This window comes from Perognathus longimembris, chromosome 9, assembly GCF_023159225.1.
Source record: "Perognathus longimembris pacificus isolate PPM17 chromosome 9, ASM2315922v1, whole genome shotgun sequence".
Taxonomy (NCBI): Eukaryota; Metazoa; Chordata; class Mammalia; order Rodentia; family Heteromyidae; genus Perognathus; species Perognathus longimembris.
In genome coordinates, this window is record NC_063169.1 from 55,575,168 (window position 1) to 55,589,537 (window position 14,370).

Here is a 14,370-nt window from a genome sequence, read left to right on the forward strand (position 1 = left end):
TTCAGGCCACAGTTGTTTTTGTTTCTTGTGTGCCAGTACTGGGACATGAACTCATGGTTAGGGCACTGTTGTTTAGCTTTTTCGCTCAAGGCTGGCACCGTTCCACTTGAGCTGCACTTATTTCCAGGTTTTTGCAAATGAATTGGAGATAAATCTCCAAGATCTGCCTGCCCAGGCTGACTTGGGAGCAGGCTCCTGAGCTCTCCACCTCCTGCGTAGCGCGGATTACAGTGGGGAGCCACCAGCGCCTGCTACCACACTGACACTATAGGAATATTTAGATTGGGTTTGAAAAAGTGTAGACCTGTATCCTGTGACTCTCAGAAGATTTGGTATGTGGCTAGATTACTTTGGACACATATTTGCAGCTGTGTAGTGTATCTTATAATTTATGAGCATGTAACATAGAGACTTTTTTTGTTCTTGAAGTGCTGTTATTAAACAAATTCATTGACAACCAGTGTCTGGGACTCACTGACAACTGCGGTGATGGCTCCGTCAGCCGCTGTGCCTGTCGGGGAATTCCAAAGGCACAACATGCGTTTGCCCTGCTAGTTCTGCTGACCTGAAGAACTTTACCTCCTTTCTAAATGTCATTTTCATTCTCTCAAATTTGAATAATAACACATAGCTTGCAGGAATATCGTGAGCATTCAATAAGATGATGGGTGTTCAGTGCACCCTACAAGGCTGACACATCAGGAGATGTGCAGCCAAGTCAACCACAAGACAGTTAGGGTCAAGAAAGAGATGCATTAAGAAATCTTTACTTAATTTTGTCTCCTGCAATCTAAACAGTGTTTCTTGCCAGTTACTCTCTTTGCATTGTGTTTTTATTAAGCTATTATGTATTCAAACAGTTTTCAAACAGAGTATGGAATATAGTAGTGGGGGTTTTGTTTGTTTTTATTTGCAAATGACTGCTTTCTCCTCTTTTCCTATTCTGAGCCAGCTTCTAGAGGAGTGGCCTGGCCTCATTGAGAATGACTGACTCCCTCAAATGGGGTGAGGTAGGAGTCTCAGGAATACTGATGTATTTATTTGAGGCTCAAGAGCTTAAAAGCAGTTCCATCACTTTTTACCTCCTGGCCCCATTGCTCATTTATTTGCTCAACATATTGGATAGAGAAATCAGGACCTGCCATCATCTTGTTTATTATACTCCTTTCAAGGATCTTCCCAAATAAATATAACAGGGTAATATTTGCCAGGTTACTTAAAAGATGTTAGCAGGAAGATATTAATTATTGAGCAACCAGCACAAACAATGAATTGGAAGAAAGGGGGAAAACAAAACCCTGTGGCCAATTAACTAACTTAAAGGGACCCAGGCTAAAGGGAGACACAAAAGACTTCGGTAGCACCTGATCATGCTTCTGTCATTCCAACACTGTGTCCCACTTACATGCTCATAAAACAATATTGGCAACCTGTAGTTGGATAACTTTCATTCTGATTTTCTGCTAGTTTGAGTCACATAAGTCTAAATTTTACTTCCTACCCAGCTCTTAAGAATGCACCTGGCAAAATTCTTTTAGCCTTATTAACTTTTCAAAAGCCACTGGCCTGCCTATTTGCTTATCTCCTGCAATCCTACCATACAGCCCTCCCTGGACTACTGGCTCCACAGAGACAGAGGCCCTCCCCCGAGCCAAAGGCATGAAGTGAACCCCTATGAGAGAAGGAAGAAAGGGACCAGTTTTTAGCACCACACAGAATTGGTGACACCATGGGGGAAATTCCAAGAAACCTGTGAACCATGGTGCTGACCCTGTGGGCTTCGGTCCCACTGATCATTCCGATTAGTTCAGACTCACCGACAGCAACAACATAGAAAGAAAGTACAAACACTCACTGCATACCTCGCGTCTGCCTTAGATCATTCTTTGGGTCCTGGTTTAGCCAAGCAGAATCCTCCCAAAGTAACACCATCTGTCTTCTGGGCCTGCTGCTCATAGTGAGTGCTCATCTTGGAGTTAAAGGCTGAGTTGATTCACAGACAGTATGGAAGGAAGTTGGTATTATAGTCTTTCTTCCTTGAAGTCTATGAATTTAGTCTCAACATAGTACACTCCTATTTGTCTTGGCTTTTCCTTCATTGTGCTTATATATAGCAAACTAGGATACAAAATTCACACAACTCTTAAACTATCTAAAAATCCATTCTTTAGCATTACTGATGAGGTGAATTCCTTCCTGTAAGGGGAAAATTTCTTTACTTCACATGCCCTAATAGTTTTCAAAATTACAGGTGGGTCTTAAAGTACAAGAAGGCAAACTAAAACTTTGTGTCCATGATACACAGGTTGACAAAAAAAAATGTCCTGATGTTTCCTTTTGCAGTTTACATAATACGAGTGGTCACCAGGAAGAGAGAGTCATTTCTCTCCTTGCTACATAAAAAATAGGTCAAGTAATTTAAGCCATTCCATTGCAATTAATATCCGGTCATGGCCATTGCATTGTTCCTTCTGTTCTGGGGAGGTGCGGGGGGGGGGGGAGTCAAACAGAACACATGGGGACATGGTGACATGGTGAGGGTCCCTTCACCCCTGGCCGTTCTGAGTCTCGGGATAGGAGACAGTCCCCAAAAGGTAAATGCCATTTCAGAAGCAAAGCTGTATGTCATCTATCGTTTCTACCAGGAAAAACACCACCAGAGGAGAGGGGAGAAATGCCAGAGGCATTAGCCCGAAATTCCTTGAATTCTAAATTTATTTATTTGGAGACGTTGTTATCTGCCAGGTTTATGTTAGAGTGAATTTCACTGACTCTATTAGATAGCACCACTCATTCTCATTAAAAACACACACACACACACACACACACACACACACACACACAACAATCCTGTGGCCCTTTTGCACAAGATTAGAGCCAATGGCTTCAATGTGTTCCAATGTGGATAACTACATTATGCATTCCTGGATATGTCTCCCTTCCCTTCTAGTTTCCAAGCTTACCCCTTCCTACTTAGTCCAAACAGTCTGGGCTGGGGTGGGGGATGGGCTGCAGGTGTCTACCTCCTCAACCGGTGGACAGGCGGAAGCGTTGACCTAACCACTGCTCACTACACTCTCAAAAAGAAAATCACTTAGTACATATTTTCAAATAGGCAAATCTCAATTATGCACATTTTGTTACTGGCTAAAGTGTTTGGTAAGTAAAATGCTCTTATTTTCATAAAACCCGCTTATTCTGGAGACTTTGTTGATAAAAATATTGTACAAATATATGCTATTTGTTCAAGGGGGAAAAATCGAAGCCTTCAGCAATGACAGAAAACAAACAATAAAACAAAACCAAACAACAAAAAACCTCCTTGAGGAAATGCTTTCCTTTGACCTTCTAAATAAATTCCACAAGGGGGCGAAAACACCTAATGGTCTGAGACAGTAAAGTTTGTTTTGCAAAGCTGGCCACCCATAATAGATTAGTGGATTAATATTTTGCTCTAAAGGACCTGGCCTTTAATGTTGACATCAATTTATAGCCATCCCAGACATTTACAGTAGTAAAAGTCACAGAGACCGTAAACTTTGCAATAGATGTCAGCTTGCTGGAACTAGTGTTCTAACCTAGCACTCCATAAACAGTGGTGATTAGGTAACTGTTCTTCAAAGACCCATCCATAGCTCTCACATCTTTATCAGCTCCAGCAAAGATGCTACTGCTAGGATTTTATCAGCCACACGGCAGAGGAACACATCTTTATTAATGCAGACTGATTTTCCTGACATGTATCTATGGGATTGTGCTGTAGCTTCTTATTGATCTCTTCCTGAAAATCAAGCATGGAGTGTGTGTTTGTGCACAAAGCTTCAAGAACACAGGCTCCCTTGTACCATATTAGAACTATTTTTTTTTTGACATACAGCCAAGGTGTAGAGGTCAGATTTCCCCATATGCTATAAGCAACTTATTAGGAAGCAAGACCACAGAAGGTTTGGCAAATGTCCGCCAGGAGCCGGGTGATCTAGGTCACTGTGCAGGTTTCATTAATCAGGTTGTTTAAACAAGGACTTATTTTTCTCTGCGTAAAAGACCTGCACATATCACGTAGAATCTGCTCGATTGTTGACCAAAAAAAAAAAAAAAAAAAGAGTTTTAATGACATAGAGATCATTTGAGTGAAGTTGAGGGTGGGGGTGTTGTGTCAGAACCAAGGACAAATTGTGCTTTTAGCTAGCTCTTCTGTCCAGGCAGGAACAGGCCCAAGAACTAATAATAGTTCCCTGAGCACTCCATCTCTACATACATGTTTGGTGATGGAGCAGCAGGAGGAATTTAGTGACAGAGCAGGTGTTGTGGCTTTTTCCTTGCCAGAATAAAGGGTAAAGGGTGACAGCAAACAATTCTTTGCTTTTTTTCTTTATGCAAAGGGGGGAAAAAACCTCCAATAGCAGTATCTTTCTTTCTTTTTTCCTGGCACTAGTGAAAAGAACTAACATTGCTCTCTTAATATGTATGCAAACATCATTTATATATATATGTATGTATATATATTCACTTGAGCTTCTGGGAAAATCAGAAAGAAAAAGGGAAAGAAAAACTGTGAAAATGCTTAGCTTGAAAGATTTACTGCTGATTACAAATTTAGTATTGAAATGTGTTAGTTGAAGAAAACTTCAGCTTTAACTATTAATGGGAAAGTGTGTGTGTGTGTGCACATGTGTGTGTGTTTAATGGGATGAACAGTTTTGGGTGAGTTAATATATCCTCAAAGAACATAATTTTAAATAAGAAAATACCAATTACAGAGAGGTTAAAAAAAAACAGTGGAGCACCTATTTTGATTTTTATGTCCTACCTACAGAATGTAGATGATTTGAATTATACTTACATCTGCCTTTATGCTAGATCTAATGGAACACCTTGATATACCTGTCTTTCCTGATTTATTATCAAGTATGGAATTTAAGAAGAATCTGAGTCTAAAGCATACCCTGAATGATTGTCCTCAAAGTACATTTATTTTTTTACTCCCCCAAGTAGGTTAAGTAGAAGGCAGTACATCTTCTTAGAAGATAAGCCATGTAAACATGAAAGGAGACACCAAATAGATTTCTTTCTCCTTCCACCTGGGATAATTTGAGATCTCAACAATATTATTCTTTTCCCTTGCTTGAGTCTATAAGGCAAAATTTCACCCCCAGCTCAGTGTAGTCAGGGTCCCCTTGAGAGTTCAGTTGAGGAATATTAAAACCATCATCTCCCATGTGCTTTGAATGCAGTGCAAGTCACAGCAGAAAAAAACAAAACAAAACAAAAAACCCCAAACATCTCAGCATGCTGGGTAACAGGGCAGGCTTGAAGAAGGAACAGTAATCTGACCTTTGAATCAACCTTGCTAAGGAAATTTTAAATATTCTAGATCAAACTAGGCAGCCTCAAGGTGGAATTCCACCCCCTCTTCCTTTTAGAACTATAACCAGGCAGAAGCTATTTCAGAGATGAAGCTAAAAAACGTGTGCCTATCCTTAGCACTTTGGAGGAGAAATAAAATTCATCACAAGAGATAAAGTAGATTTATATTTAATACCACCCCCATCAATCACTCAGTATATTATTCCAGTCTAGCTCCTTTCGGTAGTTGAATCAGGTATAACCGGAAACACTTGATTCCCGCCCCCCCCCCCCCCCCAGTGAAAAGGACATTTAGAATGTTTCAGATTGCAAACCTTTGTAACTGGAGTACATTGGAATAAGATGGCAATTTTTAAAAAAGCACTTTGACAAGTCTGCAAGCTTTTGATGAAACCACACCAAGAGGCATTTTACAATGATAACAATGAAGCCTTATACCAATTATACTAAATCCTGCTCTCCCCCCCTTAAGCTCATGGTGACCTGTTTTAGTGTCGTGTAACTTAGCCTTTGGAATGCTTACTCTCAGCTGACAAGTGTTCAACTTAGAGGGAGAAAAAAAAAAAAAACCACCACCAAAACAAACCAAAAAAAGCCACTCAAGAGAAAAAAAACCACCCCCAAATGACAGCTAGAAAACAAAAAAAAGTATTTCTTAACTTTTTATTGACATTGGCAAATTAAAATAGAATAAATTAACAAGTATTTTTTCAAAAAAATGTTTTGTACAAAAATACTGTCAAAATTTCCTAAAAAGCTTTCAACACAGTAGTATCTTTTCATGTACTGAATATAACTATTAGCACAGTGTCAAAAATGTTGAAGACAGAAACAAAATAAAAATCTGTGAAATGTTTGCCACTGACTACATTCCACACCCTACTATTCTGTACATACGGGGGCGGGGGTGGGGGGGCAGCCAAGTTGAAAGTGAACAACAGTATAACTTTTCCTGATCCAGAACGGTTTTGACCCACATGTGTTTCATCTTCCAGTTTAGCATATTATTATTATTATTTTTAAAGTTAAGTCTGTACTCAAATGCATAGTTAAAAAAACGAAGCGAGATGGCAGAGTTTGTGCAGTAATATCTGCCCTTCAAAAGTTCATGCAACCCACTAAATGCAATTATTTTTTTTTCCTTTCCCTCGTAAATCTGAATGCAGCTCAGTCATTTGAGACCATGTACAAAATCCACAAGATTAAGCAGTTTGCCAAGGTTAACATCTAACAGTTGAGCACTGGAGAAAGTGAGGAAATAAGGAGTCAAAACAAACAACAACAACAACAAAAAAGAGACCCAAGTTAGCTAAGAGATATTTCAACTACATCAGGGAAGTCAATGTCAAGGCTACAAAAACGAAACAAAAACAGGAGGAAAAAAAAAGTGGCAGCGATTTCTTTTTAAAACCAATTTGTACAAGTTTATAGTTTACTTTGTTTCCAAGTTCTCAAACCTTTCAGGATCTGAAAAGTGAGATACTGTGTCTAAGGGAATGATTTTCTTTTCTTTTTTTTTTTGTTTTTTTTTGTGTTTGTTTGTTTTTGGGGTGGTTTTTTTTTTTTGCCTTTTTTTTTTTGCCTTTTTCTTGTGGTTTTTTTTTTTGTCTTAATTCACACCGAAGAAGTTGGGGTGGGGGTGGGGAGGGGGTCTGATTTCTCTCGACCCCAGTCAGCAGCTCACTCTACTGGGCTGCTGTTTGCACACGAAGTCCGTCATAAAATCAAACTCATTTTGCCCCAGCCAGAGTTCAGGCAGCTCCTTGATGCGGTCCAAGCCCATTTCGATCACTAAGGACATAAGCACTTCCTCGTCGATGAAATCAGTGTCTATGACATTGGGCGGCAGCATCGCTGCGGGGACGTGGGCCACCGAGGCGGGCATGGCGCTGCCGCCTCCGCCGCTGCCGCCCGCGCTGCTCCCGCTGCCCGCGCCACCGCCCGAGCCGCCGCCGGAGCCTCCGGAGCCCCCGGGGGTGGCGCTGCCGCCCGAGCCGCCGGGGGCGCCGCTGCCGCCGCTGTGCTTGGGGTTGCAATCTCGGAAGTGCTGGTTGGTCCCGTTCATCTGGTGGCCCGCGGCAGGGTGCAAATCCGGCATGTAGTGGTTGTGGGGGTAGGGGTGGTGGTTGAAATACTGGTTGTTGAGCTTCTGCAGTTGCATGCTGGCGGGCAGCGAGCCGCCCTGGCTGGCCACCGGGGGGCCCATGAACTGGGAGTTGTTAAACCTGGCGGCGGGGGCCAGCGCGCTGGCCGGGTGCCCTCCGTTCACCGTCCCCGGCCCCATGGCGTGCCGGATGCCGCTGGTGGCGTTCATGCCGCCCGCGCCGTAGTGTATGTGTTCGCCCATCAGGGCGTTGAAGGCGTGCTGGGGCTGCTGCTGTTGCTGCTGCTGGTGGTGGTGCGGGTTCGGGAACTGCCCCATGCTCATGCGGTGGGCCGGGTGGTGGTGCAGCCCGTTGGAGCCGTCCGGGAAGCGCCCGTGGTTCAAGGCCATCATATGGTCTGCCATTTCCAGTCCTGAAAGTGGAAGGAAGGGGAGGGCGGGTGGCAGGGGAGAGGGGAGGGAGGCAGACGCTGCTGAGACCCGCGCGCCACACGTGTCGCCCACCCCTAGCGCACCCCACTTTCCCCACCACCTTCTCCCTGCACCTCCAGACTCGCCGCCCCTCCCTCCCTCCCTCCAGTCTCCCCCTCGGTCCAGGATCACCACGGCTTAAAAGCCCGTGCCACCCGGGCTTGCCATCTTAGCGGACCTGCCCGCCAGGGCAGAGCCGGGCGCTGCGCAATGTTCCCCCCGGCCGCGGCGATCGGGGTGTGGGGAGGGGGTAACCCGCGCCCACCCCTCCACCTCCTCCTCCTCCTCCTCCGGTGTTCCCCGAAGTGGCCTAATAAAGGAAGTGCCCCGTAGCCCGGCCGCCAACTTCAGGCACCACACCAGCCCTCCTCATCCTGTTGTTGCACATCCTGTTGTTATTCCCCAGCTCCGCCTCGCGCTCTTCCTCCGGGCAAACCCGGCCCTCCTCGGAGGACGGCGCTGGCAGCGGCCCCGGCCGAGCTGCGCCCGCCCGCCGCCGCGCGCTCACCTTCCGTCTTGGCGATTTCTGCTCCGAAGACCGAGGGCGGGATCGACGGGTCCAGGACCGGCTCAGCAGCACATAGGTGTGGGGGGGAAAAGCCCTTCCTGGCGCGCCGGGCGCTCCGCGCAGAGACGTGGGTGCCGAGTTCTAGCAGCCGAATCCCAGCCGTCCCCTTTTATTTCCCCGCGGCTCGCTCTCGCACGGCTCGCCCGCCCGCCCGCTCGCTCCGCAGGACCGCCCGGCAGCTGCCAACAATGAGCTGTGTTTCTTAGGGCTTTGGCCACAGTTAATATAAGGGTTTGCGAAAGGGCGGAGCCAATGCCGCCCCGGAGGGTGGTGGCCAACAGTCGGATTCCGGAGTCCCGGACCGGGTCCCGGAGCTGCTGGCGTCCCCGCGCCGCCAGCGGCACGTGCGCAGAGAGGCTGCGCGCCCCGGAGCGGAGCCGCCCGGCAGCGCCTGGACACGGGTTTCCTGCTAGCTTAGAAACACCGGGGCCGGATCTGCCACCCGGCAGAAAGCAGGGGGATGGGGTGTGTGTGTGTCTGTGTGTCTGTGTGTGTGTCTGTGTGTTTGGATAATCCACTCGGCCTGGCAGCAGAAGGTAGCGCTGCTCTGGAGGAGCAAGGAAAACTCTCCCTACTCCCCTCTGTCCAGATCTCCCCCCCCCCCCCCCCCCACCAACCTCCCCGGTTCTCACACTCGGTTCGCCCAGCGATCTGGCCTGCCCTCTACAGGAACAGGGGGGTTGGCTCGGCGCCTCCCTCTCTGCCTCCTAGACGTTGGAAAAAAAAAAAAAAAAGCCTAATGCTTAGGCTGCGGGGAATGATTGCGTCGAAAGCTCTAGACAAATAATACCCTCCCCCCCCCGCCTTCCCCCGCGAGCGTTCCCGAGCAGTATTCTTTGTGCTTTTCTAGGGGCAGCCAATAAACCGAATGTGGATTATTCTGCGTGTAGACGGATCCTTCCCCGCCCCCCAATCCCCACTCCTTTCAAGGACAGGAGCTCGGGGCGGGGAGCGGCAGGTGGAGCGAGCGTGCTTCCGAGGCCCGGCTGTCGCCATTCCCCGCGCTCGGAAATCCGGTCCACACTTTGGGGCCGGCCCGGCGCTCCCGGGGTACGTGTGCTTCTACTAAGTTTGCATTTGCAGCTCTTGGTAGCTTTGGCATCCGAGCTGAGGCGTCTGTGCTCTGTAAACAAACTCAGCGATCCTCGTCCCCAGATCCACCTTTTTGCACAGACACAGTTACTTTTCTTCTGCTGCTGCCCTTGATCCGGGTGGTGGGGGTGTGTGCAAACTTGCACAACCTCCCTCTGGGCTCTGCCTGACGGTTTAGGGGTTGATTTTTTTTTTTTTTTTGTTTTTAAAGAAGCAAACGGGTTTGTAATTAAGAAATTCGAGGGCTGGGTAAGGCTGCTGCTGGTTGCTGGAAAAGGAAAACAAATAGATAACATGGTAATCGCTTTGTAAATAAAGTCGTTCTGAAGGTGGGCACGTAGCGGCACGTCCCGTATGGCACCGTGCGCGCGCGCGCGCACACACACACACGCACACACACACACACACACACACACACACACACACACTGCTGGGACTCTTTCTTTTCAGTGAAATTGTTCAGTGGAGCAATAGGCGATAATAATAACCTTGCCTGCAGAACGCGGCACTACGAGCTGGGTCGCCCATTTGGCTCATTGACTTGCAAATAAAACCCCTAACACCGGTCTGGGCCACCACCCAGTCAGTCGGAGCTAGGAGCTGGGCTGGCTTTCTCTCACGGGCTAGCCCAGTTGTTTCCCCCACACCATGAGGAGGAGCCTGGCCCCAGAGCTTTTAGATCGCTCTTTATGTGAAAAAAAAAAAAAATCCTCGTTCAGCGCTCGCAATGAGGACTTCGGGGCTGAGCGGTTTCTTCTGAACTCGATAGCCATTGAAGACTTCCTGTTGCCAAGAGGAGTTGTCCCCACCTCCCCCTCCCTCTTCCTTCCCCTCCCCCCCTCCCCACCCCCGTTTTTCTTTTTCTCTCTTTTAGCGCACCAGACTTCAGAAGGACTGGAAATTCAGATGTATTTCCCCCATTCGGTAATTCGCAAAAGACACCCAATCCTGATCATTTTCATCTGTTACTTCGGTGTCTAAATCTAGTTAAACCCCCATCCCTGGGGAAAAATACAGTTTCTCCCCCCCCTCCTTCCCCCCCCACCACACACTTTCCTGTCTTCCTCTCCTTTTTCCTGCTCTTTGGCATGTATAACCAGGCATGCAAATAATTTGAAACCTCAAAAATATTTACTTTGGGGAGACTTGAGAAGAGGCCTCGTTGGATAGCTTGGTCACACAATTCCCTATTCTGCAGCTCACCACCACCCTTATCTATAGGTCAGAAACATGCAAGTTTACAACCAGAGGTTGGGAAGAGACCTGAAGAGGCCTCCTCTCCCCTCCCCCCTTTTATAGATTCGAAAATATTGGTTCACCTCTATTAAAAAATTGCAGGATAGGTTGTTTACTTCCCTTCCTTATTTTGCAGTGTCTTGCGACACAAGGAACAGCTTTTCAATGTCTAAATTCCTCTCGCAACCCTTAAAAGACAGCAGCACCGTCCAGTTCCAGGGCTTCATACCTATTGAGAAATCTCTGGAAAGGTCACCTGCCCATCCCCCACCCCTTAAAGGGGATGGGGGAAGGAATACTTCGGGCACCAGAAATTGGGAACTTGGCATGCCTTGATCATTTATTCTGGTCTATCCTATGGGTGTTTCCAAGTGCCAGGAATTTTCTTAGTGCCCTGAGATACAAACAAGATAGGAGCACATGGTCAAGAGGAGGAGTCAGATAAACAGGTCTTGGACACTCTGTGATGAATGTCAAGACAAGAACTTTCATGCTGGAGTTTCCTAGAGCTCCCTGAGAGACGCCAATGCCTGCCTATCTGGGAGGCCTTGGAAGGCTTCCAGTGGACTTGGTGACTACATTGAGGCCGGCAGAAGAGTACAAGTTTGACCACTAGGCCCAAAGTTGGAAAATACCTGGCCAAAGAGTTAACAAGGCAAAGATGAGAAGCAGATAGATAAACACATGGAGACTGTATCTCTAAGCTGAGAAAATGGGGTTGGGACCTGAAGGGGCAGTTGGTAGCTTGTCAATCTGTGAGATAGTATTGGACCAAGCTATTGAACGGGGCTGGAGGAAGAAAAAAAAAAAAAAGACTGGTAACCGGAAGTCCACTTAGGAGGGCCTTGTCATCAGGGGTCTAGGAGGCCCCTTGCAATCAGGAGTTTGTCCTGTCTTTCTTGGCTGTGGGGGGGTGTTTCTGCCTCTGATCTTTGCAGTGCTTATTGGTTTGCTAGGACTGACATGACAAAATAGCATGCTTCAACAACAAATACTGTCTCACACTTCTAGAGGCCAAAAGTAGAAGATCATGGAGTTGGCAGTGCTGGTGCCGAGGGCTGGGAGGGCAAACCTGTTCCATCACTCTCTCGAATCTCTTGGCAGTTTGCTGGCAGTGTTGGCAACTTTGTGAAAGCACCACAGTGCTTTTGCTTTCATCTCACGTGGCATTTTCCCTTCTATGAGTGTCTCCACATCCACCCCACCCCTTCCTTTCAATCATTGATTTATTCACAAGGATACCAGTTGCATTGGGTTAATTGCCTGTTCCTCTAGACTTCCTCCTCCTCCTCCTCCTCCTCCTCCTCCTCCTCCTCCTCCTCCTCCTCCTCCTCCTCCTCCTCCTCCTCCTCCCCCTCCCCCTCCCCCTCCCCCTCCCCCTCCCCCTCCCCCTCCCCCTCCCCCTCCCCCTCCCCCTCCCCCTCCCCCTCCTCCTCCCTTTCTTGGTACTGGGGATCGAACCCAGGACCTTGCACCTGCACTGAGGTACATCCCAGCCCAGGGTATCATTTTAACTTGATCTTAAATCACGTTCTGAGATGCTATGGTTTGGGACTACACTGTACTGTTTCATGGAGATGCAATTCAAACCATAACAGCTGTGAAGAAACAGAGGAAAAAACTCTCTGGAACTCTTCTCAGATGCCTGGCTGGCCTAACCTTCTTCTCCTTCAGAAACATCTTCCTCAATGCCCTACCCAAATGGCAAGGCCTCTCTTCATTAGTTTACCCTTCTTTCCTATGTCTTTAGTGTTTGTCCTATCTGACTTTACCCCCTTTCCAGATAGACGGCCGCTTTTTGAGAACAGAGCCTGTTTGATCCCTCAGGGTTGGAAACAAGTCCTGGAATGGGATAGGCTTTCACTGACAATGAATGGATGGATGGATGGATGGATGGATGAAACAGTGATGAATGAGTGAAAATTTGAAATACAAATGCAAAGATGGGGAAGATTTTCCTGGAGATCACTTTCAAGAGTGGGGTAAAAACATCTAGTGGTAAAGAATGGTTGATCTGGGACTGGAGATGGGGTTCAGTTGGTAGAGTGCCAGCCAACAAGCAAAAGTGTCTGGTCCTGTCCTGATCTCAGGTGACAAAACAAAAGAAAACAAACAAAAGCACAATTGCTCATTGCTGTGTGCATTCCACCTGAAGTTATTTGCACCAAATTGTCCTCTGTTTGGAAGTTGGCTTACCCAGGGGTCATTGACTACTCAGAAATGAAAGAAGATTCCCATTAGTGAAATAAAAAGCCTGTGAAATAAACATTTTAAAGGTTAGTCTTCAGCTTTAGCTATAACCTGAACTGTGCTCTTCTCTGGGTGCTGGTGGCTCAGGCCTGTAATCCTAGCTACTCTGGAGGGCAAGAGCTGAGATTATAGTTCAGAACTAGTTGAGGGAGCAAAGTCCACAAGTCTCCTATCTCCAAATAACCAATAGAAAGCCAGAAGTGGAACTGTTGCTCTAGTGGGAGAACACTAGCTTTGAGAAGAAAAAGCCAAGCAAGAGCATGAGGCCTTGAGTGCAAGCCCTAGTACCAGTACCATACATAAAAGTAAATAACTTAATAAAATGAAATAATACTTGAGCTAAGAAAAGACCAACTGAAGAGTTGAAATCCAACACAGGCATTTAAGGAGCTCCTACTTGCTTCTGAGGGTTTATAAAGAAATCTGTTCCCTGTCTCACGTCTTTGGGTGGTTTGCTTGTGTTATGTAAGAGTAGGATGGGATCTAAGGTCTCGTTTTTTAAATTACCCAAGTCACCCCACCTAATTCTCAATAAGGAGGAATTTTGAGAGTTTTTAAGAAAATGAAGAAAGGCCTAGCAAGAGGAAGAGGAATAAGGAGAAAGTGGGAGAGCTAGACCTGCTATGTGCCTCTGGTTAATAGAGCAAGAGACCCTTTAGGCCGCTTGATACTGCCTGTATGCTATATACACAATGCCAAAATAATATATGCATATCATTTGTAAACTCAAGAATTTCATTCTAATTAACAGAATAAAAAATCATTGAAATCATTACTATACTCCTAATTGACTTCTTCATACACTTTCTCATTTAATAAAAACAAAAAATTGAGAGCCATGATTGTGTGGGAGGCCAGGGCAACGTTAATGTTTAAAAAGGTGTCATTAAACAGATAAAGTTGGCATGCTGTCATGTACGCATTTAGTTCACGTGAAGATTCTGGGGTCATCCTTGGAGCTCCTTCCTGATTCAGCAGGTGGTGTTGGGGGCACCTGAGGATCTGTGTGTTTTTTACTTTATTTTTGTCATTCTAATAACCAGTTGCAGGGCCATGCCCGTGCTAGGCAAATGAGCTACCACTGAGCTACCTGGCAGTCCTTGTTTTGTTTTTTTAAAGCTTCCCAGTTGGTCGTGGTGATTGGTTAGATTTGCATCTGCAGCAGATGACAACTGGGATGGTTGTCTCAGGGACAGTAGAGGTAGCATGAACCTCATTCATCTGCAGATGACCCTGTTTACCTCCTTTACCATCTCTTCTCATCTCTCCTGCCCATAACTAG

General features: G+C 46.5%; 1 protein-coding gene across 1 annotated transcript; it reads right to left on the reverse strand.

The window, feature by feature from the left end:
- Positions 1–6,014: 6,014 nt before the first annotated feature.
- Positions 6,015–8,698, reverse strand: Cited2 (Cbp/p300 interacting transactivator with Glu/Asp rich carboxy-terminal domain 2). The gene is made up of 2 exons (XM_048354194.1): positions 8,451–8,698; positions 6,015–7,884 (listed from the first exon to the last, which is right to left on the reverse strand). The coding sequence occupies exon 2, from the start codon at positions 7,874–7,876 to the stop codon at positions 7,040–7,042; it is 837 nt and encodes a 278-aa protein (XP_048210151.1). The 5' UTR covers positions 7,877–7,884; positions 8,451–8,698; the 3' UTR covers positions 6,015–7,039.
- Positions 8,699–14,370: the final 5,672 nt, after the last annotated feature.

Coding starts and splice junctions, on each gene's coding strand:
- Cited2 (XM_048354194.1), bottom strand. CDS start 7,876: ATGGCAGACCATATGATGGCCTTGAACCACGGGCGCTTCCCGGACGGC.